The sequence below is a fragment of the Pristiophorus japonicus genome, chromosome 13 (assembly GCF_044704955.1).
Source record: "Pristiophorus japonicus isolate sPriJap1 chromosome 13, sPriJap1.hap1, whole genome shotgun sequence".
In the NCBI taxonomy this organism is placed as follows: Eukaryota; Metazoa; Chordata; class Chondrichthyes; family Pristiophoridae; genus Pristiophorus; species Pristiophorus japonicus.
This window is the reverse complement of record NC_091989.1, coordinates 120,958,920-120,985,859: the sequence shown is the minus strand read 5'-3', so window position 1 is coordinate 120,985,859 and position 26,940 is coordinate 120,958,920. Positions and strand designations below refer to the sequence as shown.

General features: G+C 42.9%; 1 protein-coding gene across 1 annotated transcript in view; it reads left to right on the top strand.

Moving 5' to 3' along the window:
• The first annotated feature begins 2,970 nt into the window (after positions 1 to 2,970).
• Positions 2,971 to 26,940, top strand: part of carmil2 (capping protein regulator and myosin 1 linker 2) — a 119,528-nt gene continuing 95,558 nt past the window's right edge. The window contains exons 1-8 of the mRNA XM_070896921.1: positions 2,971 to 3,050; positions 8,155 to 8,252; positions 9,582 to 9,652; positions 12,258 to 12,331; positions 13,361 to 13,436; positions 17,267 to 17,355; positions 22,884 to 22,978; positions 24,427 to 24,513. Of these exons, the coding sequence (XP_070753022.1) occupies positions 2,971 to 3,050; positions 8,155 to 8,252; positions 9,582 to 9,652; positions 12,258 to 12,331; positions 13,361 to 13,436; positions 17,267 to 17,355; positions 22,884 to 22,978; positions 24,427 to 24,513 (670 nt within the window). The remainder of the gene's footprint in view (positions 3,051 to 8,154; positions 8,253 to 9,581; positions 9,653 to 12,257; positions 12,332 to 13,360; positions 13,437 to 17,266; positions 17,356 to 22,883; positions 22,979 to 24,426; positions 24,514 to 26,940) is intronic.

Genomic DNA, 26,940 nt, shown 5'->3' with positions numbered 1-26,940 from the left:
GTATTTTGAGGCTGTGCCCCCTAGTTCTAGTCTCCCCGACCAGTGGAAACAACCTCTCTGCCTCTATCTTGCCTATCCCTTTCATTACTTTAAATGTTTCTATAAGATCACCCATAAATCTGAAGGTGGCAGGACAGGTTAACAAAACAGTTAATCAAGTGTATGGGATCCCGGGCTTTAGAAATAGAGGCACAGAATACAAAAGCCAGGAGATTATGCTAAGCCTATATAAACACAAATTTGGCCCCAGCTGGAGTATTGTGTCCAAAACTGGCCACCACATTTTAGGTAGGATATAAAGGCTTTGGAGAGGGTACAGAATGATTTACTAGAATGGTTCCAGGGATGACGGATTACAGTTACATGGATAGACAGGGGACGCTGGGATTGTTCTCCTTAGATTAGAGAAGGCTAAGAGGTAATTTGATAGAGGTGCTTCAAAGAAAGGTTTCGATAGAGTCAGAGTGGCAATAATTAACCTCAGTATCTGTGCTTTAATAAAGGAAGACACAGCCCGGGGTTCTGCTTCCGATTGTTATCCACCTGTTGGAAAGTGCAGATGTATGCACAGTGGGTTGGGCTTGGCTGTGATCCACCTCATGATGGCCTGCTGACGCACTCTGAAAGCTCACACGCAAATAATAGCCATTCAGATGAGCTATCAGAGGTCACCCGGTGTGCACTGAACCATACCTAGTCAAGGAGTCAATGCCCCTCGGGAGGAGAGAAAAATATTTTTAAAATTGCCAAACAAAAGCACCCCTTCAAGCAAAATGCAAACCTGTTAAAGTTCTCCACCGTTTGCGTTTTGTGGTTTAGAGTTGTAAGGGACAAAAAAATTGTAAAACAAAAAGTTAAAGATGACGTTCACTGAACACAAAGACATTTATGTTGCAGCAAAACTACTGAAATGGCAACATATGCATGTCGGCCTCAATCTGAAATGTAACAGGAAATAATGTGCTCAGGTCAAAAGATTTTATCACTGCTGCACAATGGAAAACAGACTCATTACCTCTTGGGCATAACTGCTTCACACTGCTTTGCATAACCACTAATTTTACTTAAAGTTCTTCCTCCTTCGATTTTTTGAAGAACTGTTCTTGAAATAGCACAAGCACAGTTTGTTCTGCAATAATTTCCAACCAAATTGATTTCTTGTATTCCCTGATTGGAGTTACAAATATGCGAAAATTTCTATATGATAAAGTGATGGTACATTTTAGGGCTGTTCTATGAAATTGGACTTTCCTCATTTATTGGAGTGCATATCCTAGCTTGCACCCCATGATCTTTGACATGCACAAGCATCAATAAAATCAATCCCTGTCGTTCTTGTTCAGACATGGATGATTTTGCATTAAATGAGTGATGTTCCTTATTTATTTTTACTTACTTGAGAGTATATTGTAACTTAATTCCAATCGGCAGTATTTAAGACGTGGGAGTTTAAAAAAAAAACTTTTTTCACCAGTTTACTCTTCTCCCCTGAAGGTGTTGACTCCTTGCTGGGGAGCGGGCAGAGAAATGGAGTTGAGGCCAAGATCAGATCAGCCATAATCTTATTGAATGGTGGAGCAGGCTCGAGGGGCCAAATGGCCTACCCTGCTCCTATTTCTTATGTTCTTATGTCCTTCTGTATGGTCCCATGGGTCCAGCCACCCTCCAGTAGCTCGTGCACGTGTGAGTTCAGACAGTAAACGTTCGCCGGTACTTGACCCATGGCGGTACCACAGCCAAACACAATCCTATTCTTCCTTGACGTCCACACATATACACTTTCCAGCAGGGATCACAGGATAGCAGGCAGGTTTGGGGAATCCTGACCCTTTTGTGTTTATTTCTCTTTTCCAGCCCAAGAGCATCGAGATCAATTGTAACATCCCTACTTCCACTCTAGATGAGATCAATTAACTGCACACACCGATGGTCGAGCTGGGTCCTTCCTGCCCTGCTTGGCTCAGCTGCTGAATGGCCATTACCATTTAAGGCATCATAGCAGCTGCTTAAAATGTTCTAAATTGAGTGCAAGGAAGGAACATAAACTGGACAATATCAACTCAAAACAGGATTAAAATATCTTTAGCCTGCAGCTTTGGAATACAAAATATTCCAAGGTATGTAGGACGTGTTTGGTTTATTTCTATGAAAAATACATCTGGCATTTTTTCCATCAGGTATGTAACCACAGATTGCTAATCTATGTATTACCGTGACGAAGATGCCACAGGTCAAGGAGTGTGTTGTTTCCTTAATAGCCCAGTAAGTTTAGTCACTGAGTAGCTGAGCAATACAGACCAGGAAGATTCCTTAGTCACCCCTGGTCTGTGCTGAGTTCGTTGATTTTAGCTGGGTCGGCAGTAGGGGCACTATAATCTGCCTGTGTTGGGGAGAGGAAAATGAACTGAAGCTCCATCCCTGATTGCTCGCCTGCAAACCATGTATCAACATCGGGTGAGGACACAGGGGTGGGCTCGTCTGTGCTGGACCTCCTCAGTCAAATAGACTGCCAATAATGATTGTCAAGGATCACCCAGGAATGATGGTTACTTGGGCAAGGCACCCAGTGACATGCAACAGCAAAGAGTCAGGAGTCGAAGGGATAAAAATGGAAGCAAATCAGTGAAAGAAATTAGGGATGTGTATTATTCAGGCAATCGTAAATAGGTTGATGGCATTTTAGATTATATTGTTGGGAATTTACCATCTGAGCTGAAAAAACTTAATACAGAAAAAGCACATAGCTAATCTCTACGCAAATCTAATCCATGCTGCTCAGTCAGTTACAAATTTACCATTTATGTTGGTTGTGTTCCTGGTGGGTTGTGTTCCGAAATCCCAGAATGAAGTTCTTTTAAAAACAAAAAGGGAATTGGTAAATAGGTTAGTAATTCTATGGGAATTGAGTAAACTGTCCTTTTACCACAGGTTGTCATAGAAACTGAGAACATTTCGTACTCTCTGAAACTCATGTCCCTTGAAGATCTGGAGCATGTGGTTAGCCATGTCACTGCATCACTCAAAAAAATATTTCCAGATTCATCACCTGGGTAAGTAGCCCCCCAAAACCATGCTTTTATTTTGTGTCTTTGCTTCACTGTTCCATGTTTCACGGCAGTGCTGTGTTTATTAATGCAATAGTTAGAATGGGCATTAGCTTGCATGATGTGGAATCTATATGGGTAGAACTGCAGAACACCAAAGGGCGAAAAACGTTAGTGGGAGTCGTGTACAGACCTCCAAACAGTAGTAGTAGTAATGTTGAGGAGGGCATCAAACAGGAAATTATGGGTGCATGCAATAAGGGTGCAGCAGTTATAATGGGTGACTTTAATATGCACATAGATTGGGCTAACCAAACTGGAAGCAATACGGTGGAGGAGGATTTCCTGGAGTGCATAAGGGATGGTTTTCTAGACAAATATGTCGAGGAACCAACTAGGGGGGAGGCCATCTTAGACTGGGTGTTGTGTAATGAGAGAGGATTAATTAGCAATACTGTTGTGCGAGGCCCCTTGGGGAAGAGTGACCATAATATGGTGGAATTCTACATTAGGATGGAGAATGAAACAGTTAATTCAGAGACCATGGTCCAGAACTTAAAGAAGGGTAACTTTGAAGGTATGAGGCGTGATTTAGCTAGGATTGATTGGCGAATGATACTTAAGGGGTTGATTGTGGATGGGCAATGGCAGACATTTAGAGACCGCATGGATGAACTACAACAATTATACATTCCTGTCTGTCGTAAAAATAAAAAAGGGAAGGTGGGTCAACCGTGGCTATCAAGGGAAATCAGGGATAGTATTAAAGCCAAGGAAGTGACATACAAATTGGCCAGAAATAGCAGTGAACCCGGAGACTGGGAGAAATTTAGAACTCAGCAGAGGAGGACAAAGGGTTTGATTAGGGCAGGGAAAATGGAGTACGAGAAGAAGCTTGCAGGGAACATTAAGACGGATTGCAAAAGTTTCTATAGATATGTAAAGAGAAAAAGGTTAGTAAAGACAAATGTAGGTCCCCTGCAGTCAGAATCAGGGGAAGTCATAATGGGGAACAAAGAAATGGCGGACCAATTGAACAAGTACTTTGGTTCGGTATTCACTAAGGAGGACACTAACAACCTTCCGGATTTAAGAGGGGTCAGAGGGTCTAGTAAGGAGGAGGAACTGAGGGAAATCCTTATTAGTCGGGAAATTGTGTTGGGGAAATTAATGGGACTGAAGGCCGATAAATCCCCAGGGCCTGATGGACTGCATCCCAGAGTACTTAAGGAGGTGGCCTTGGAAATAGCGGATGCATTGACAGTCATTTTCCAACATTCCATTGACTCTGGATCAGTTCCTATCGAGTGGAGGGTAGCCAATGTAACCCCACTTTTTAAAAAAGGAGGGAAAGAGAAAACAGGGAATTATAGACCGGTAAGCCTGACATCGGTAGTGGGTAAGATGAATCAATTATTAAGGATGTCATAGCAGCGCATTTGGAAAGAGGTGACATGATAGGCCCAAGTCAGCATGGATTTGTGAAAGGGAAATCATGCTTGACAAATCTTCTAGAATTTTTTGAGGATGTTTCCAGTAGAGAACAAGGGAGAACCAGTTGATGTGGTATATTTGGACTTTCAGAAGGCTTTCGACAAGGTCCCACACACGAGATTAATGTGCAAAGTTAAAGCACATGGGATGGGGGTAGTGTGCTGACATGGATTGAGAACTGGTTGTCAGACAGGAAGCAAAGAGTAGGAATAAATGGGTACTTTTCAGAATTGCAGGCGGTGACTAGTGGGGTACCGCAAGGTTCTGTGCTGGGGCCCCAGCTGTTTACACTGTACATTAATGATTTAGACGAGGGGATTAAATGTAGTATCTCCAAATTTGCGGATGACACTAAGTTAGGTGGCAGTGTGAGCTGCGAGGAGGATGCTATGAGGCTGCAGAGCGACTAGGATAAGTTAGGTAAGTGGGCAAATGCATGGCAGATGAAGTATAATGTGGATAAATGTGAGGTTATCTACTTTGGTGGTAAAAACAGAGAGACAGACTATTATCTGAATGGTGACAGATTAGGAAAAGGGGAGGTGCAACGAGACCTGGGTGTCATGGTACATCAGTCATTGAAGGTTGGCATGCAGGTACAGCAGGCGGTTAAGAAAGCAAATGGCATGTTGGCCTTCATAGCGAGGGGATTTGAGTACAGGGGCAGGGAGGTGTTGCTACAGTTGTACAGGGCCTTGGTGAGGCCACACCTGGAGTATTGTGTACAGTTTTGGTCTCCTAACCTGAGGAAGGACATTCTTGCTATTGAGGGAGTGCAGCGAAGGTTCACCAGACTGATTCCCGGGATGGCGGGACTGACCTATCAAGAAAGACTGGATCAACTGGGCTTGTATTCACTGGAGTTCAGAAGAATGAGAGGGGACCTCATAGAAACGTTTAAAATTCTGAAGGGTTTAGACAGGTTAGATGCAGGAAGAATGTTCCCAATGTTGGGGAAGTCCAGAACCAGGGGTCACAGTCTAAGGATAAGGGGTAAGCCATTTAGGACTGAGATGAGGAGGAACTTCTTCACCCAGAGAGTGGTGAACCTGTGGAATTCTCTACCACAGAAAGTTGTTGAGGCCAATTCACTAAATATATTCAAAAAAGAGTTAGATGTAGTCCTTACTACTAAGGGGATCAAGGGGTATGGTGAGAAAGCAGGAATGGGGTACTGAAGTTGCATGTTCAGCCATGAACTCATTGAATGGCGGTGCAGGCTAGAAGGGCCGAATGGCCTACTCCTGCACCCATTTTCTATGTTTCTATGTTTCTATGTTTGAACAGACACTGCTGATTATAAACCTATTTACTATACACAGAGTGACGGTTAGGGTTGATGGAGCCCGCTGACTTTGGCAGCAGTGCTGTAATGGAAATGAAGGCAGTGCTGCTGTTGAAGGAGAAGCAAAGAACCACATCAAGAGCTGGCAGGCAGCTGCTACTCTGGAGGCAATGCAGTCACACTTGTGAGTCAGCTGCCGCCGCATGTTCTGGCCGTGGGATGGGTGGATGCTTAGCCTGCTTCTATGGGCCACTGATGTGGTTTTTTCATGTGCAGCTGGTTTTGTGCAGCCCCTAGTGCTGCTGAGTTCACCTCGTAGCACAAGCATCCCCAGACCACTTCTGCTAGGAGGCACGGATATTTTCAACCTTCGCCTGCAACTTTCCTAGTTTGCAAACATGTCCTTCTGAAAATTCAAAACAATGATGAGGAATTTGCAGATGAAGACTGCTGATTGTGGATGTACTGCCTACTGATCTCCCTCGGTTACTGTCCAGGAGGACCCTCTATTGGTCTAGTGACCTTTCTGGCAAGCAGATGGTTCTGATGATTTACAGTTTGATGATTGGTGAGATGGGGCTCATTAACCTATCTTGAAAGCTGCATGCACTTGGTTTCGATGATCCTTTATCAGACCACTGTGTGCATCAAATTAACCAGTGTTCCCTATACAGTACCCATACCCGGTCCAATACATTGATGCATTGGCAGTGTTTACATTGTATATAGTGATTTTTTTTTTTTGCTTTGCTTCTTCTCCAGAGATCTGAGCAATAACTTTTCGCTGCCTCCTCAGTAGCATCTGAGTACTTTGGGCAACTCATTACTGTTGCTCAGTATGAGACAGCTGATTGGCTGATTGTTATTTTGCAGTTTAACCTTGTCTGATGATTTCATTCACCTTGTTATTTAAACATGGAGTTTCAAGAGAAGGCTTCAGTTGCCTCTTTTTAATTGACCCGTAAAGATGACATTGGTTTGCCCCAGTGTCATCAACAGAGAAACAAATGTGCACATGGCCCTTCGTATTAAGGAGGCACAGCTAATATGAGAATTGAAATATAAAGTCCAATTTCATTAGACTCTAAAGGAAACTTCTAAAAAGAAATCATAATGTAATTATGTATGACTATTAGACACTCTATTCCCTGTGGCATCCACTGGTCACAAAAGCCCTAAAACATCACATGCAATCTCTCCAGACCAACCCGGGCATGGACAAGACCGCAGAAGAGAAGCAGGCAGCCAGGACGACCTCCCCCCCCCACTCCCTCCAACCCCCCCTCCACCCCCATGGTTCGCATGATGCCCTTATTTAATTGTTTATCCTACCAGGAATCATATTTTGCCCGATACTGGTATAAATTAGCCAATGGCTTCATTTTGCTTGATTAATATTGCCTGTGCATGTTGTCATGGGTACCATAATGCATTCAAGAGGAAGAATCAGTGAGTTTAGGGGCCTGGCTGCATTCTAACTGCTAATTATATTTGTGTCTTTTTAAAAATTTGGAACGGAGAGATGATTTCCTGGGGTGCCTGACATGTGGCATGAAATGGTCTTCACTTTCATTGTGCCCTGGTGTTTCATGTGACTCTAGCTTAAAATATTTTAGAGTTGTACTATCCTTTAGGTAGTATAATCCACAATTGTACTCCACTGCCCTGATGGGGCAGAATCGGTGTAAATTGTATTGTACAAATAACACTGGGTCCTCAAACAAATTATTTTACTTTGCTTATTCCTGACCACTCTCTTGCCCCTATCTCCCAGCTGAGAACTAGAGTCAAACAGCAGATCACGCCAGTTCAAAACAGTTTGTAAAATTCCATGGGGTCGATAACGTCCCATAACAGGGGCTGTCAGCTGGATTGAGAGCAAAAACTTGAGGTAAGCTTTGCCCCCCAACAGGGGTGTTCTTGCCTTGTTTCTGCCCAATGGTGCCAGTAAACATCTATCCTGAAGAATGGTCATTTGGGTAAGGATATTGAAGGGCTTCCAACACATGGCGAACTATAACCCAGCATGAAAGTCAGCACCTTATGGAGAGGAGAGAAAATGGAACACTAATTCATTAAAGGTCTGTAATCTAAAGGTTCAAATTACTTTTACAAACTGCTTGCACTTTGCTTTCACGGTGTAGGAGAACATCTTGATTAAATTACAGCACTGTAATCATCTGCTGTTCTATGTATAATAGTTGATGTACAATATCTGACAGAAGATTAAACTCAGAGAACAATTACTTATTTTAAGGCAACCAATTATGAGATTGAGTGTTAATCTTAACTGTAACAATGAATCACTTCATTTTTAATTCATTTTCTTAGAAAGCTACTCAAGAAAAATTCCCCTGAGTTACAAGAGAGAATCAAAAAAATCACAACAGCACTGGAAGAACAGACCGACTCTAATCAGGGGCCATGTGGTATGTAAATGAGCCACTGTGTTGCGGAGCCAACATCTCTGATATCCGTAGTGTAAGCCCAAAAGATTCACATAACTGATTAAATTATGAAAATTTAGAAGAAATAATCTGGTAGATTGACTAGCACTGAGTGCAGCACTTGGGAGTGTCCTGAAGAACACAGGAAGGTGTCTCGTAAAAGTCAAGGTTGTCTTTTGAATTGCAAGAAAAGAGTCAGCCTTCACTTGTTTTGTATTTGTGTCTCGAGAGGCTTAGGGCAAGGGCCAGTACCTAAACCAGCTGTTAAAGGTGCAGCACATTATAATTATATTTTATTGATATAAAGACTTGAAAATGCACATCTGTTCAAAAAAAAATCTTTCTAATGTGATTTGCTGTGAATATCTTCACAGAAGAGGTGGGGATAAAATTGCTTCAATTTGTGTTAGGCCTCGATTGTGCCTCCGTAACTGGAAAAAACTGAGGAGTAAAGAGGTCATCAGCATGAGTATGTGACTCTGTATTCTTGACAATCTCCATTGCAAAAGTGCACATTTTCAGAATCTAACGGAACTAAGCAATAAGTTCTTTTAACATACTGGAGGTGATCTAATTACATTAGATGTGGGTTTTATTTCTACACTGGAGAGTCATTATATCGTTGGATATATTCAAGCGGGAGTTAGATATGGCCCTTTCGGCTAAAGGGATTAAGGGGTATGGAGAGAAAGCAGGAAAGGGGTACTGAGGTGAATGATCAGCCATGATCTTATTGAATGGTGGTGCAGGCTCGAAGGGCTGAGTGACCTACTCCTGCACCTATTTTCTATGTTTCAAGCCCACTTTCCAATCAATACCAGCTCCACTCTGAGGGTACTGGAAATTACTGTAATGGAAAAGGTCAGTCCCTACCTCTCCAGTTTTTATTCTTTGGCATGTTACTTTGCCCTAATAAATGCTGATGGGCTCCAGCCTTTCACTATGAGACTGGAAAGAAACTTTTCCCAGCTTGTATTGAGCTCAGTACCTTGCCATGCCTGGGTGTTGCTTCTGCTAACCCAGCTGAGATCAGCGTGTCACCACGACAAGTGTGTGAGGTGGGAGGGAGTACGGTCTTTCTCGCTGTCTCCAGTCAGCTCTAACTGTCCCATTTTCATGGCCCAGCTATTACCTGGAAGGATTCCTACCTCCAGCCAGCTCAGTAACTTTGCCCCAATGACTGCTGCACTGACAAAATCAAGATCAGCAGCTTGGAGGAACAGGGGTATGAATCACTGTCCATTCAAATGGCTTTGATGTGCTGCACAGCAGACTAGCTAGCAAGTCTCATGTTTCTATTTTAAATTGCAGGTGGCTATTCAGAGACTTATGCTGCATTGTGCGATTACAATGGGTTCCCCTTCAAGGAAGAGATCCAGTGGGTATGTCTACATTGCGCACAAGTGTATACAAAATAACTAGCTGGAGTTATATAAATGAATGCAAAATATGCAGCAGTCATGTTGTGAAGGAAGTGAGGAGAATGATGATGATGTAAAGGCTGGCACATACACATAGAAGCACTGCATCACCAATGGTACAGCATATGACTTCTTTTATTCATTCCTGGGACGTGGTCATCGCTGGCACGGCCGGCATTTATTGCCCATCCCTAATTGCCCTTGAGAAGGTGGTGGTGAACCGGCTTCTTAAATTGCTGCAGTCTGCGTGGTGAAGGTACTCTCACAGTGCTGTTAAGGAGGGAGTTCCAGGATTTTGACCCAGTGACGGTGAAGGAACGGCGATATATTTCCAAGTCAGGACGGTGTGTAATTTGGAGGGGAACTTCCAGGTGATGTTATTCGCTGCCCATGACAATGTCTTACAATGTCTTGTACCATCAGACCAACAGGAAAAGTGTTGCAGAACAAGAAAGTTGGGAAATTTGGAGAGTGAACGAACTAGACTGCTCTTCCACATCACTCCTTGTAGCCTGGTACAGATGGGCACTGGACAAGGCTTTGCAGTACATAGTCCATAGTCAAAGGTGGCTAAAATTTGGAAGGACAAATAATTAAAAATATTAATATTGGCCAATATGAAAGGTGTAGAAATTATTTATTTCCTGCAACTGACAGTTATCTGAATATTATTAATTCCCACCATTTTCTCCTCAAGTAGCTCTTGTTGATGTTACAGTTCCACACATGCTGGTTACTCTCCAGTGGCCTTTTTTAACGTGTGAGCCTAGACAATGAGTGCCATCTGGCTATTTGATCACAGGGGTATAACAAATGAGCCCAAATCTATTATCACCCAACATCCCCACTTTTCAGCGGGGTTCACTGGATAACAGTGAGGAGTGAGAATTCTGGCTGTGATTCCCCTCCCCCCCTCCCTTCATAGGCTAGGGGTGAGAGGCCAATTGTAGTGCTTTAACTGAAATTGGCTGACTCAGCCAATTTGGGGTTATTGTCGATAGTTAATTGATTCACAAAAAAGACCTTCTACAGCAACAAATATGTAAGTATATTCTTGTCATTCAACACGTTACTTCACTCTCTATCGCACTGAGATGAGTATCCACACTGCCTCAAGTCAAATTTGGAAATGCTCTGTGGGTGATGGAATAAATTGTCAGTTTGACAGCTCTGTGAGGAGCATAGGAGCAGGAGTAGGCCATTCAGTGGGCAGGTGGATGGCTGATCTGTATCTTATTGCCATCCACCTGCCTTGATTCCATAACTCTTATTACTCTTGTCTAACAAAAATCTATCAATCTCAGTTTTGAAATTTTCAATTGACCAATCCTCAACAGTTTTTTGGGGGAGAGAGTTCCAGATTTGCACTACCCTTCATGTGAAGTACTTTCTAACATCACCCCTGAACAGCCTAGCTCTAATTTTAGTTCTGCCCCCTTAATCTGGACTCTCCCACCAGAGGAAACTCCATTAATCATCTTAAACTCTTCAATTAGATCACTTCTTAATCTTCTATATTCAAGGGAATGCAAGCCTAGTCTTTGCAACCTGTTCTCATAAATTAACCCTTTTAACCCCAGTATTATTCTGGTGAATCTGTGCTGCACCCACTCCAAGGCCAAAGTGCAGTACTTAGAGCTAAATACTGTACCCCAGATAGGGTTTAACCAGGGCTCTGTACAACTGTAACATAACTTCCACCCATTTGTATTCCAGCCTTCGTGAGATAAAAGCCAACATTTCATTTGCCTTTTAAATGTTTTTTTGTACCTGTCCACTAGCTTTTAGTAATTTTTGGACCCCTAAATCTCTCTGCTCCTCCACAATTCCTAGCTTGCCGCCATTTAGAAGATTCTCTGATCTATCTTTCTTGGGTCCAAAGTGGATGACCTCATACTTTCCCACATTGAACTCCACCTGCCACAGTTTTGTCCACTCACTTAATCTAACAATGTCCCTTTGCAACTTTCTGCTCCCATCTACACTATTTACCTAACATAGCGTCATCAGCAAACTTAGATATACAACTCTCTATTCCTTCATCCAAGACATTTATAAATATAGTGAATAGCTGTGGCCCGAGTACAGATCCCTGGGAACACCACTAGTCACACCCTGCCAATTTGAGTACATATTCGCTATTCTTTATTTACAACCTCCTATCCAATTCCCTATCTAAGCCAATGGCTTGTCTCCAATTCCAAGCGCTTTCATTTTTGTTAAGTCTCTTGCGTGGAACCTTGTTGAAAAACTTCTGGAAGTCCATATAAATAACATCGACAGACACTCCCTTATATACCATTTTATTTGCTTCCTCAAAAAATTCAACTAGGTTTGATGGACATGACTAATATTTGTCCCTAATAACAGATTCTAGTATCTTCCCCACAACTGACATTAGACTAATATGCCTATAATTTCCTAGTTTATCTCTCTGGCCCAGGTGTCCTCTACATGACCGTGAGAAAAGTAAATTCTCTTGTAGCCAATGTGTTTAATTACCAGCAGTTTGTGATGCAGTTCAAACGTGACCAGTCAGCTGGATTCTCTCTTTTTCTCCCCCGAGGATGTAGACACCATCTACCACAGCCAGAACACCCGCGAGTTTAACCTGCTAGACTTCAGCCATTTGGACACTCGGTAAGTTAAGGCCAACTCTTCCTTTCACATCACTTAGGTGAGCTAAAATTAAAAGTAAAGTTTCTCTCAATAGGTGCAATAGAAATAGAAATTTATCTTTGGTGGTACTGTAAAACAGGTGGTGTTGCATCAGCCTCCCGTTATACGCCCCACCCGATATTCCGTTCCATTGACTTTAGGTGGACACTCGGCAAGGCCCTGTAGTAAGGGAAAAACACATAGTCCATAGTTGGGTGGTGACTAACATTGGAAGGAAAAATAATTTAAAACGGAGGATATTAGCCAATATGAAAGGTGGACAAAAAACATAGTTCCTGTTACTGACAGTTATCTGAATATTATTCATTTCTCCCCATTTTTTCCTGAAGGTACTCTTGTTGATGTTATAGTTCTACTGAAGCTGGCTAACCTCCAGTGGGCATTCCTTATGTGTGAGCCTTCACAGAGAATGCCATCATGGCTAGACTTTCTCTGGTTTGTGATGGTCATTAACTGGCTCTTACATGATGTGAATGTTACCTGCCACTGACCAACCTAAGCCTGTATGTTATCCAGGCCCTTCTGTAGGCTGGCCTGTGTGGCTTCAACATTGGAGGAGTTGTGAATGGAGTTGAACACTGTGGAATCATCAGCGAATAGCCCCACACCTGACCTTATGATGGAGGAGACTGTATAAAGACCACAGGCCATTCTCTAGAGGGAGGGAATTAAAACCAGAGGAAGAGTGACCCTAGGCCACTCCTAGAAGCCACCACAAGTACCTGTTGTATGGCGTAGAGAGACCAGAAACAGCAAAAGGAAAGAAAACCTTGACAGAAATCCCCCAAGCTGTTTCCATTTTTGCATTCAACCATTTTTATATCTTCACTCTGGGGAGAGAAACATGTGAATACTGACAAAATTACATTCAAAAAGATTGTAATTTAAAAAAATCATCCTCTGAAATGAGTTAATCCATTAAACTTTTCTAAATATGCTTCATGATGTTTATTCATTTGATCAAACGTTAATTCCTTTTCTGTCTAACAGAGATGTGGCATTGAGTGTGGCAACCTTGGCATTTAACCAGTGGTTTACAAAGCTTTTCTCCAAGGATTTACGGCTGGTAAGTCCTATTGGAACAAATTAAATGTATTACACCAAGAATCAGTCCAGCAAAAACTCTGGGTAGCAACACTGTAGAGTGTAGAAAGCAGTTGCAATCATGTCTACAGCCTGGTAATTAGCAGCTTTAAATCCAAATTAACAACAGCTAATTACAAAGACTGTTTTTCTCCAAATTATTTCCTATGTGTGACCCAATATTTGATTGCAGTGAAGGAAATAATCTGATATTTGGTTGACGTCTTAATGCTAAATTTAGTTGATTATTCATACTACAAAATGTAATATAAACACTTTAATAATGGGGAGCAAGCCCCTTGTAGCAGACTGGTCCATGCTGCCCTGATATCTTCTGTTTGCCTAATATCCAACGTAATTTGAGAAGTTACATTTGTACTCTAACATAAAGAAATACAGTAAAAGAATTTTAGTGCTGTTTGCAGGTGGCAGAAGAGATCTGACTAAAAACAAAGTAATCCAGAGATATTCCCAAAACTATGTGGTTCACATTGCAAATCCAAATGTGCAGCAAGCATTATTCCACACTAGTTCACATTTATAACTGCATCAGAGGTGGAACAGGTTCTGCAGAAAATTCCCACTTGTATCAATTTAAACCTTGCGTTGAAGGAAGTTGGAGAGTGAGATTTTTAAGAACTAAATTCTCATTTGAAATTGGTAAAACTAATGAATCAGCAGTCGACTAACAGTCAAATGTTTTAAGAGGTAATGTTCACTTAATATTACCAGTCAGATCAGGTGAACCAGACAACTTCATTAAAGATGTGTCTGGGCAAAACTCGCTTTACTTTGAATACTTTTGGTTTGAGTGGAAGTGGATGAAAGGAGGCAGAGTGGCAGTACATATAAATTCTAGCACTGAAGCACAATATCTCATTAACACTAGGCCAGTGATTTACTTTTAGTTGGCTGCTAACTGACTTGCAGTTTTTTAAAGTTATAAAACTAAGGTCTAGGGCCTCCTGCGTGTATTCATTTATGAACGGGGATTTAACCCTGAGTCCTACTGAGTAAATCATGTGGTAAATGGTTAGTCATTGTGATTATGATTGATTCATATGATGGACAGCTTGTCGATGTCAATCTAACTGTTTACATGACATTCAAGTCTCCATACATGTGGCTCCATACATGTGGCCCCGACCTGCGAGGGACCATCAGTGGCAGGTCGGGGCCATAAAAGGAGTGGCGAGTGGCGGCCATTGGCAGCGTGGCAGCATACACTACAAGGTACAGCGCGAACTGATACAGGAGGGCGACGACAGGGAAGAGGGACGTCATCAAGGTCCAGGTCACTGATTGGAGCGTGGACAGACACAGCAGGAGCGGCGAGGTCAGGGCGAAGGAGCGGCGAGAGACTGTAGAGAGACGTGATCGGGGCCCAGGAGAGGCATGAGTTCGGGGCCCAGAAGAGGCGAGGGCCCAGGGGCAGCACGGGCCAGCCCACACTGGTTTCCAGTCGTCTTGGTTAATCTTTGCCACTGGACCAAGACCTAGCTCTGTCAAGCCCGTGTGGTGGCTGGTGTGCAACGACCACCCCACGTTAAAAAAAATCAAGGCACAGACATCATCCACCCCTCAGGATGTAGTTCGGGATCTGGAATATGAGGTCCTTCATTGAAATACCTGTGAACTCATCCTTTTTTGGCGTGGAAGCGAGTCATCCTCGTTTCGAGTGACTGCATATGATGATAATAACATGAGGCTAAATACTGGAGAGCCATTGCTCAGACTATTTAAAGTTCACTTAGACTAGTATGGAGACTTACTGCAAGTCGGAACTGGCAGTTATACAGTGAAGACAGCTCAAGCGCAGAGCATAACAGAGTGAATGAGGACTTTAAAAAAGGAATTTGCTGTGAGTGGGAATCCAGTGGTAAATAATGCGCAAGTAGTACATAAATTGTGTTTTTATCAAACTAAAATTTAACTTTAGCTTTTTTATAACTTAAACCGAAAGTCAGTTAGCAGTTAACTGTAAGTAAATCACTGGCCAGGTGTTAATTAGATACTGTGTGGCTCGGGGCTGACTGACCAGCCATCACGGTTGTGTCTGAAACTGGTTTTGTGTCTAAAAGGTATTTATTAGAGGGAATACCTGCAAGTGTACAGCAGAGTGAATTGGGAACGTGAGTGAGCAGGGAACACGAGAGAGGGAGATGGTGCAAGCAGATAGCACTGATTCATTCAAATGCAAATTAGATAGATTTCTTTCAGAAAATTATAATTTGGGATAAGGATATGAGTAATTGAAGACATAACAGCCCCAAGTTTCCACATGATTTGCTCCTGATTTTTAGGAGCAACTAGTGTAGAACGGAGTATCTTAGAAATCGGAATTCTCGTCATTTAGTTTGCTCCAGTTCTAGTTAGCTAGAACAATTTCATTTTGGAACAGATTTTTTTTTTCAAAAGGGGGCATGTCCGGCCACTTACTCCTGTTTTCAAAGTTTCGTCAGTGAAAACTTACTCCAAACTAACTTAGAATGGAGTAAGTGAAGATTTTTGTACGGTCGAAAAAACTTTGTCTACACTTTAGAAAATCAGGTGTAGGTTACAAATCAGGCGTAGGGAATGGTGGGAGGGGGGGGGGTGTTTAAAGGGAAGTTTACAAACATTAAACACTTCAGTTTTACAAATAAAGAGCCATCATCAATAATAAATGATAAATACATCAATAAATCAACCAATAAATCAATCAAAAAAAATTAATAAGAAATAATTTTTTTTTTAAATCAATAGATAAAACATTTTCTACTTACCGACTGCAGCACCGGGAGCCCTCCAACAGCATGCTAGGATGCCCCCCTCAGTGTGTCTCTGTCAGTTCTCTATCTCTCTGTCTGTCTGTGTGTCTCTCATTCTCTGTCTGTCAGTGTCTGTGTTTCTGACAGCGAGGGGAGGGGGAGGAGGGGGGTAGAGGGAGAGAGGGGGGGAGCAGAGGGAGGGAAGGGGGAGGGAAGGGGGAGAAGGGGGAGGGATGGGGGAGAAGGGGGAGGGATGGGGGAGAAGGGGGAGGGGGGGAGGGGGAGAAGGGGGGAGGGGGAGAAGGGGGGAGGGGGGAGAAGGGGATAAAGGGGAGAAAGGAGATGGGGGGAAAAGAGATGGGGGGAGAAGGAGATTGGGGGTGTAATTGGGGGGGAAGGAGATTGGGGGGGGAAGGAGATTGGGGGGGGTGGGGGGGAAGGAGATTGGGGGGGTGGGGGGAAGGAGAAGGGGGAGGGAGGCTGAACGGGCCGGGCCCGAGACTTCGGGCAGGGCCCGTCCCCAGCACCAGATTTACAGGTAGGTGACTTTGGGTCGGGTCGGGGGGGTGGTGGGAGGGAGGTCTTTTCGGTTCGGGCCGGGGGGAGGGAGGGAGGGAGGGAGGGAGGGAGAGGGAGGTCAAGTCGGGGGGAGGAAGGTCAGGTCGGGTCCGGTCCGGGGGAGGGGGGGGGGAGTGGGTGTCGGGTCCGGTCTGGGGGCGGGGGAGGGGGGGTGGGAGCGGGTGTCGGGTCCGGTCCAGGGGCGGGGGGGGGGGGGTGATGGGAGCGGGTGTCGGGTCAGGTTTTTGACCTATTTCCTGTAGAAGAGAGAAGTTTATGGGAAATACAGTTCTAGCCATTGTCATTACTTTCTTTGGACAACAGTAACTAGTGTTGATTTCAAAAATTCACCTGGGCTGGTGGAAAATTGGCAAGTTGACAAACCTAAGTACAGGCGATACTCAAGATGGTGATGAAAGATAAGCTTGAATAGGGACATTTTTTATGACGGAATCTACCTGATGGCACGCAAATGATGCTTTGTAATATTCCTTGTCACCGCCAGAGCCCCGATGTGATAGAGCAGGTTCTCTATGTGATCAGTTGGTCCACTAAATTGGAGGAGCTGGTTTTAGAAAATGCTGGAATGAAGTTGTAAGTAAATTATTGATTTTGATGGTGTTTCCATTATGTTAACATTCAGTTATGCATTTTTCCTCCTTCCTTTTATCTAGCAATTTTCTCCCTACTTGCTGGGGCGCAGTTCCATGGGTTTGAAGTGCTATCCATTCCCTCATTATCCCATTATGTGTGAGCCTAGACAATAAAGCTGGAATCTTACCAGCCCTGCTAAAGCGGGTTTGGAGGTGGGCCCACTATCAAAATGGCCGAGATTGACAGCGGGGCTGGATCCCGCTCTGAACCCGCCTCCTTATCAGAATCCAAAGTGATGGGTCTGACTGCGGTTCACAGACCCGACACCAAGCAACGGGCCAGCCAATTGAGATCATTAAGATGTAGTTTAGAGATATTTAAAAATAATTTTACCAGGTATTTTCCAAGTTTTTCAGCAGCTTTCTATCGCTCGGCCTTCACGTCAGGTAAGTGATTCTCCTTTGCTTTGACTAGTTGACAGCTGAAAATGTGGTATAAAAGCTACCATTTCACAGCTGTTCACTTTCCAATCTCAGAGGCTGAAGCCTTCAGGATTTGGAAGGTACCTTTGAGCTGGATACAGTTCTAAGTGTCTGCAGTGAACTCTCTATCCACTGTCACCTCTTTGGAGCAACCTCTCTCACCATTGACAGATCGCTTCTGTCATCTCAACTTCAGTTGCCATCTATTCCAGCACATCAGTGCCCTTGAGAAAATCTCACCTTGGTCCTCAGAATCCCACCACGATTAGCCCACACCAGCACCATAAAGCATCCCTACAACGTCCAAGCCATTCCTTTCACACTCATCACCATTGCGGGGATACCCTTATGTCTCATCATTCACTACAACTCACTAAGCCACTTCCAAAGGTTCACACAAATCTGTCCAAGAACACAATGTTCAAAATAAAGATTTCAATGTTTGAAAACACATTAGCAGAAACTCTACAAGAACATTGGCTAAAAGACCCAAGTGCCTACCCATGTGCTGTGTTAGTTGGTATGATTGGTCAAGGATGATGGTGAACATGAGGTGTGGCTAGTGAGATGAGGATCTGGTAATGTAGAAAGAGAGTGAGGGATGGGTGGAGGTGTAAGGTCAGTTGGTGTGGGTAAGGATGTGCAGGAGTAGGGTAGGGAAGGCAGAGTGATGAGGATGTGATGAGTGGCACAGCAGGATGAGGTTGAGTGTGGCTTTGCAGTAATGTTTCATGATCTACTGAGATCATTAAAAGGTTTGCGCCAGCTCCTCCTGACGACATCCCTGCTTGTGCCCTCCTGTGCAATGTGCAACCAGGCTGCGTTGGTGTCGTGGGGAGGACTCTTCTGCCCTTTGGAAGGGAAGAGAACCTCCATGTGTGCTGTGTCTCCCTCCATAAGCATCTGGAGGGAGACATGAGAGAGCCTGGGTGCAGCCATGCACCTTTGTGTAGTGCTTGTCAGCGCTTGTAGAACACTGACAGAACAACTGTCAAAATCAATGTGGCCATGACGTCATCAGGCCCGCTTCCTTTTAATTAGCCGGGAGCCTCATAGGGTGGGCTTAACAAGCCCCACCAACGGGAGATTCTTCACACAGTACCGGCTGGAGCGAGGAGCGGCTTTGCGACCCGCCACGACCCCGGCCGTCCTGGTCTTGCCACAGTTGGCGAGATTGTGGCCTAAGTGCTGGCAGGTTATTCGACAGCTGAACCAGATGCTTTCCTCACCTAACGTTCGCATGTGCTCACTCTGGCAGAAGTCGGTGGATAATGATGAGTGGGAATCGTAGCTGATTTGCCTGAAGGGTTTAAACCTGAGACCTTTGTGATCTTAATGGTTCAGTTACTCACTGTTTTAACCAGCTGAACCATTAGTGTAGCCCCAGTTGCTTTTGTTAAAAACCTATAAATGTTGGGAATGCTCTAGTTCAAGTTGTGATGGAACAGTCTGTTTACTCCTTTAAAAAAACTCACCATTCTGTTGTGCCTTTACAGATTCATCAATTTCCTGATTTTAACTTGGAATAAAATTAATTTAACTTAGTAATTTGTTGAAAATATTAATATTGTCTTATACAAATAAAATATTCTTTGCATAGCTGTAATTCAAACTGTGGTTTAGATCGGCAATGCTGTTCATACATCAGCTGTTGGGAGAAATTCTTTTAAATAGTGAAATGCCAGGCCATTGTAGGACTCGGAACTTATCACACTATGTGGTAACATCACAACTGAAGTATCTTTCTGCCCCTGAGTATTCTGGTGCAGGTTGTGTTAAACCAGGTATGGTGTGCTGGACTAAACCACAGGGGGACTATTTCTTTTATGGGAGCTGATGGCAAATGTGGTGACATGTTCAACTTATTTCTATTCACAGGTCATCGAATTAAATATTTGTATTAGTTTTGTGACTCAAGGGGAAAAACATAGTGATTTCTTTTTGAATTTAATACTTTATAATTTTTTCAAAAAGGAAACCAACTGTGCTTGGAGAGAGGTTAAAGGCAGTTTAGACACTGCAATAAGGAGTATTAAAGTATCACCCAAACTTGTAATAATCACTTAAATCTAAATGTGAAAAACATTTCGTCTTAACAAAACTATTCCCACACCAATTGCAGCAGACTAGGTGATGTGGAACATGAAATACCCTCAGTGATTTCACATGTGAGAATCATAAAATAGTACAGCACAGAAGGAGGCCATTCGCAGCAATCCAGTTAGTTCTACTCCCCCGCTCTTTCTCCATATCCCTACAATTTTTTCTTCTTCAAGCATTTATTCCCCTTTGAAGGGTACTATTAAATCTGCATTCACCACTCTAGCATTCCAAATCCTAACCACTTGTTGCCCAAAAAAGTTTTTCCTTATGTCGCCGCTGGTTCTTTGCCAATCCCCTTAAATCCCTCTCATTATCGACTCTTCAGCCATTGGAAACGGTTTCTCTTTAGTTACTCTATTTAAACCCTTCATGATTTTAAACAACTCTATCAATTCTCCTCTTAGTCTTCTCTGTTCCAAGGGGAACAACCCCAGCTTCTCTAGTCTATCCACGCAACTGTAGTTCCTCATTCCTGGAACTATTCTAATAAATGTCTTCTGTACCCTCTCCAAAGCCTTCACATGCTTCATAAAGTGTGGTGCTCATGAAGAGAATTGGAAAACTGTGAAAGAAATGAATAGGGCTTTGGTGGTATACCCATGTCAGACTTGGCTGACCAATTGGAGAATGTGAAACCTTCTGCATATCCTTTTACTTCTGTTTACAGCCATTATTCTACCACTGGATATCAACAGGTACTTCTATGATCAGCTTATAGTGTAATTAAAAAGAAAACAAATGGAGTCCAAGTGCAGTGAATGCAAAGCTTGTTAGAAAACATCACTCCCAGTGCTGTGCGCCAATGTGCACATTTCCCAAAAGGATCTCCGCCCACTCCCTCCAATGCTAAAAAATTTCATTTCATATTAAAACCTGTTAATCGTGGAACATATTTTTGCTTCACAATTGATTAAAACAATTAAAATGAGTCAATTTATGAGAAGTTGGTTATTGCTGTACCTTGAATTAGATATACATTCCTTAACCAACATTACCAAAAAGATTAGCTAGTCATTTATCTCATTGTTGTTTGTGGGACCTTACTGTGCGCATATAGGCTGCTGTGTACCGCTAGACCATAAAAGTGACTATACTTCAAAATACTTCACTGGCTGTGAAAGGACATTAGGACATCCTGAGGTTGTGAAGGTCGATGCATAAATGCAAGTTCTTTCTTTTCACATTATAAAAGCACATTGACTAATAGCCAAAATTGGGCTACATTTATCACATATTCATTTGAACAATATATTTGTGCAATAATGCAATGTCTGTACTTGAATTTACCAGGGCAATCTTACCACTAAAATGTATGTATTTTTTCCACTTTATCACTAGTCAGTAAACATATAGGCCCCAAGTTTCCACATGATTTGCGCCTGATTTTTAGGAGCAACTGGTGGAGAACGGAGTATCTTAGAAATCGGAATTTTCCACATTTAAGTTTTCTGCAATTCTAGTCAGGTAGAACAGTTTCACTTTTGAACAGAATTTTTTTTCAAAAGTGGGCGTGTCCGGCCACTGACGCCTGATTTGAAAGTTTCCACAGTGAAAACGTACTCCAAGCTAACTTAGAATGGAGCAAGTGAAGATTTTTGTACGCTTGAAAAAACCTTGTCTACACATTACAAAATCAGGCGCAGGTTACAAATTAGGCGTCGGGAATGAGGTGGTGGGGAGGGGGGGGGGGAAGGGAAGACATTAAATTCTACAATAAATCCTTAGTTATACTTATACAAATATTATACAAATAAATCCAACCTGAATAAAAATTTATAAGCAAAGAAAAGATTAAATAAACCATGTTCCTACCTGTGTGAAAGTGCTTCAGGCAGGCCTTTCAGGCAGCGGTTTGCCGTCGGGACCGTCCGACGGCAGGTGGAGAGAGAAACCTGCAAGAAGCCTCAGTGCTTCAGGCAGCCGTTTGCCGTCGGGACTGACCGACGGCAGCGGGAGGGAGAAAGCTGCAAGAAGCCTCAGTGCTGATCATGGAAGGGCAATGTGGTTTTATTAAAAAATGTTAAAAATTGAACAGCTACAAAGAATTTGAATAGTCTCAAACAAGTGCATGTGTCCCGTTTATCACAGTCTATCTTTAATTACAGAATGCACTCCCTCACACACAGAAATATCAAGAAAATTAAAATACAAGCCTTTGCAAGGGTTCAATAAACAAATTTTCACTTTTTCTGCAGCACCTTTTAAAATGGCCGAGTGCCAATGTTTACTTCAGACTGCGCGTGCGCGAACGCTCCAACGCGCACGCGCAGGGTTGCCGGCACCAAAAAAACTCATTTAAATTGTACCCGCCCCCTCCTACTTACAAAATCGGCGCGAGTGGCAGGCTCCGCCCCCTGCGCGCCGCGCCAAGCAGACATCGAGCTGCAAGGCGCTCGAGAATACCGCGTTTTTTTCAGGCGCCGTTTTCGGCGCGAAAAACGGGCGCCCAGCTCAGAGGGTGCCTGTTTTGCTGCGTGTGGAAACTTGGGGCCATATTATCCACTTATGTTTGGTCTCCAATGCCCATTTAAAAGAAGATTATTGCCTGATAATACTTTTTTTAAAGTCACGTAATAAATTCTAGTTAGCCACACTGAGTACAAAGCAAATGTTCAGGCTATTATTGAACTAGTACAGCACCAAATTAATCATTCACCACACACACACATATCTCTGCCTATCTTCATATCTCACTGCTTGGAATAAATCAACTCTGCCTGTGCTCTATTTTATTCCATAGAATTGTATGTTTTATGATCCAGCAGTAGCTGTGGACAAGTCCTTTACTTTCATTTCTGGTTGTGTGGCATCATCATTCTATCCTAAATAATTGAAGAAACAGTGTTGTTCAGGGCTACAGGCCCCGGATTTGTATGTTAATGTACATTAGAGTGAGTTTCAATGAATCAGTGTGTATGTTACGTAAGTGTCATACTGTTTCAGTGACGCTGGACAGAAAATAGCTCTGGCTCTGGAAGAGAATTGCCACCCTGTGCTTCACACGATAAACCTATCCAACAACCAGCTGGAGGACAGAGGTAAAGATCAGATTTTGGTCTCTTCCGTTTCATTGATTTATTATTTACCGGTAAAGTTTATATAGAACTATTTTGGCACTGGTCAGAATTTTTTTTATTTCTAGTTTTGGTCCAATGCAAGGCCCAACTCAAACCTAGGTCACTACCATGCACCCTCATCCAGAACAACATGGTTGTTATAGTGTACAAAATTAGAAAAAGGACATACTCTGCTTTAGAGTACAGTTGTAGTTCTATCCACAAGAAGGGAAATTCTAATGAGAGCAACAACTACCGAAGGATCATATTGATATTTGTGGTTCTTAAATGAGCTTTTGGGTCATTGTGGGTGTGTTGGAAGCTTGCAGTGTAATCAAAAAGAAAAAGCTGGATTTCATTCTCATGAAAAATGTGTGCGACTTCACACAAGTTCATGGAATACCATAAGACTTCGGGGAAACCAACTTGCATGGTTTTCATTGATTTCAATCGGACTTTCAACATACTTCATGAAAAAGCTGGACAATATGATGGTACATGGCTAAATCCAGGATGGGCACTCTAATTTCAAGATCAATATGAGGGTAGATGAAATATAGCCTATCCCTCTCCAAAGAGGAGTGAAATCGTTCACTATCACCCACCCTATTCAATATCCTCATCAATGATGTGTCAAATGGTATTGTAAGGGACTACATTGGAGGGTCTGTTCCAGACACTTCTGAAAGAGTCGCAATACTTTTTCAAGGATGATCATGATCATCATCATGATATTGTGTTGTTAACAGACTCTCCTAGAGCTGTAATATGGTCCTCATCAGCTTGAACAATGGGCTAATCAATGGAATATGATGCTTCTGCTCTTGAATGCAATATTACAACTTCAGATGGTTGATGAACTCCAGCAGTATTTCTATAGAAATCAGGTGTCAAGTCTTGACTCAGTTAACAAGGTGAGGGATTTCTGCACGTATCAGGCACACAGCTGATCACAAAAAAAGCTGAGGACTAAAATAGGAGGAAAAGTAGCTAAGCCCAAAAAGGTGAACTGACGGTTTCTAACTCATTGACGCGGCAATTTTTATTATATATGTAATAACTGACTAGGTTGGTGAAGCAAAGTACTGTGTCATCAACTGATAAGGTGAGGGGTTGGTCATATGGTCCTCACAAGGTGAGTTCTGAGCCAGGGCATGGGAAGTACCAAGCACAGGCTAGACCTTTCCAAAAACTGAAGGAAGGGAGGAAGACTAAAACACTGAAGGAGCAGTCATATTGTGGACTTCCTTACAATTAGTGTATGAAACAAAATGGAGAAGGGTCCTGGAAGCAGGTTGCTTCTCTGCTCTCTTACACTAAGCAGGTGTGTGAAAGGGGGAGGGGAACATCAAAAGTTAATGAAAAAAATGAAGTCAAAGATAAATTGATCAATAATTTATTGTAATACCAGTCTTCCCTGTCTTCAATAGGGGTGTCAGCACTCAGTCAACAGTTTGAAAAGCTGTCGAAAGGATTGAAGTACCTCAACCTCTCCAGAACATCGCTGGCTGCAAAAGGTACGTCTTCACCACGCCGCCAAGTTTCAGTCAGCTGCAAGCTTGAACACAGTTACTTATATGTGGACCTCTTATGCTTTTGAAAAGGAAGTTGAAGTTATTCTTAAATATGTACCTCTGGTCCACAAGTCATGAAGAAATATGACAGCATTTGGCATACGAGAAAAATTGTAGAAAGGGCTTATTCTGAACTATAGCCAGGCTCAGTTTGCAAATTTGCAAAACAGCTCTCATTTTATGCAGTGCAATTGTATAAGAAAACTAGCATTAGAGCTGTAGTATTTTGTGTGCATGGAGCTCACTGAAGCATAAACAAAAGGAAGGTAATGCTGGATGCACATACTCACATGACAGAGCAGTGGCAATCTATTTTAATTTTAATTTGCCCAGATTTGCATCCTTTATGATACGACAGTGAAACACCACAAAACAGAACCCTTTTTTTTAGTGTAGTTAAAAGGAGCAACATTAGTTAGCTTCCTCCCTGAGTTAAAGGGACATTCCACTGTTGTTCGGAGAGATCAAGCGTGGCAACTGTATCACTTCATATAACTTTAAAAGTGGCTTGAGAAAAGAAATAAAACCATTTTGCAACATGAAATATTTTTTTTAGATATTTCTTAACGTCAACCAATGATTTAATTCTCATCATTTTTCTAACTGCATTTTTTTTTCTTTTATGATATTTAAAGTCCTTTCGGAATTTGGCTTTAAATTTAACACAAACAAACCATTTCAATGCTGCATAAGGAAAAAAATTACAAAAATGAAATGATTAGCAGTTCTAATATATAACCATTAGATGCTACTTATCATTTATTTTCTTTGCGTGACTGCTCTGCCTTATGTGGAAGCTCATGTGATTGGCTGACCATCTGCATGGTGGGTTGACATAGCAACACTGGATCACTGATAGATTGACAGTACACATAATAAGGATGGGAAGAGAAGCAGAGTGATCAAATACAGGTATATTGGATGTGAATATTAGCAAAAAAAACTGTCATTAATCAGGCTATTTATGTGCACCTATAATTCTTGATTGCAGTATCAACTAATTTGGAAATATTCAAGAAGAGAAATTGAGTTGTTACCCTGGTACATGGATCTAAACTTGGTAGTCAAAATGTTCAAATAATGCCTATTGTGTCACTCCATTTTCCCCTCCTACTAGGGGGATCAAGGGGTATGGCAAGAAAGCAGGAATGGGGTACTGAAGTTGCATGTTCAGCCATGAACTCATTGAATGGTGGTGCAGGCTTGAAGGGCCGAATAGCCTACTCCTGCACCTATTTTCTATGTTTCTATGTTTCTTCTTCTGAATTGGGTGCTGGGAACGGTTCAGTGGATGCTGGGAATGGTTCAGTGGGTGCTGGGAATAGTTCAGTGGGTGCCGGGTATGGTTCAGTGAGTGCCGGGCACTGTCTGGTCGATTGTACAAGTAGCCTGTGTGTGACTAGCAGAAGGCTATTCAATCATACACCTGAGCACAGTCATCTGTCATCCACACACACATTTTCCCAGCGGAGTTCACTGGACGGTGATTTGGAGAGGGAGTCATGTTCACCAACCTGGAGACACTGGCACTGTATTTCTGCAGATTTTTCCCCAATCTCCTGTCTTAACTTCAGTGGAAGATCAGCAGAAATCCCAAAGAAATGGAATAAACTACCGTTTTTAGCCATGTGTGCTGTTTTTGATGGGGTTCCACTGATCTCTACCTCAGTGGGAATATTCCAGGTGTAGATTACTGTCTTAGTGGGAATATTCCAGGTGTAGGTTACTGTCTCAGTGGGAATATTCCAGATGTAGGTTACTGTCTCAGTGGGAATATTCCAGGTGTAGATTACTGTCTCAGTGGGAATATTCCAGGTGTAGGTTATTGTCTCAGGGGAAATACTCCTGGTGTAGAGTGTTGCCTTGCCTACATATTATAAAGTAGTATTATAGGGCCCAAGTTTCCACACGATAAAAAACGGGCGCCCCTCCGAGCTGGGCGCCCGTTTTTCGCTCCTAAAACGGCGCCTAAAAAAAAAAATCGCAATTCTGGAGCGTTCTGCAACTCCTTGTCTGCCTGGCGCGGCGCCCAGGGGGGCGGAGCCTACACTCGCGCCGGTTTTGTAAGTGGGAGGGGGCGGGTACTATTTAAATTAGTTTTTTTCCTGCCAGCAACGCTGCGCGTGCGCGTTGGAGCGTTCGCGCATGCTCAGTGTGAAAAAAACATTGGCACTCGGCCATTTTTGTAGTTCTTTGTAGCTGTTTAATTTTTGAACATTTTTTTAATAAAAGCACATTGCCATCAGCACTTGTAGCCTTCTCACTGTCTCCTTCTCCCCCCCCCCCACCGCGGAAAGAACGGGCACCTCCCCCCCCTGCGGGAAAGAACGGGCGCCTCGTCTCCCCCCCCCCGCGGGAAGAACGGGCGCC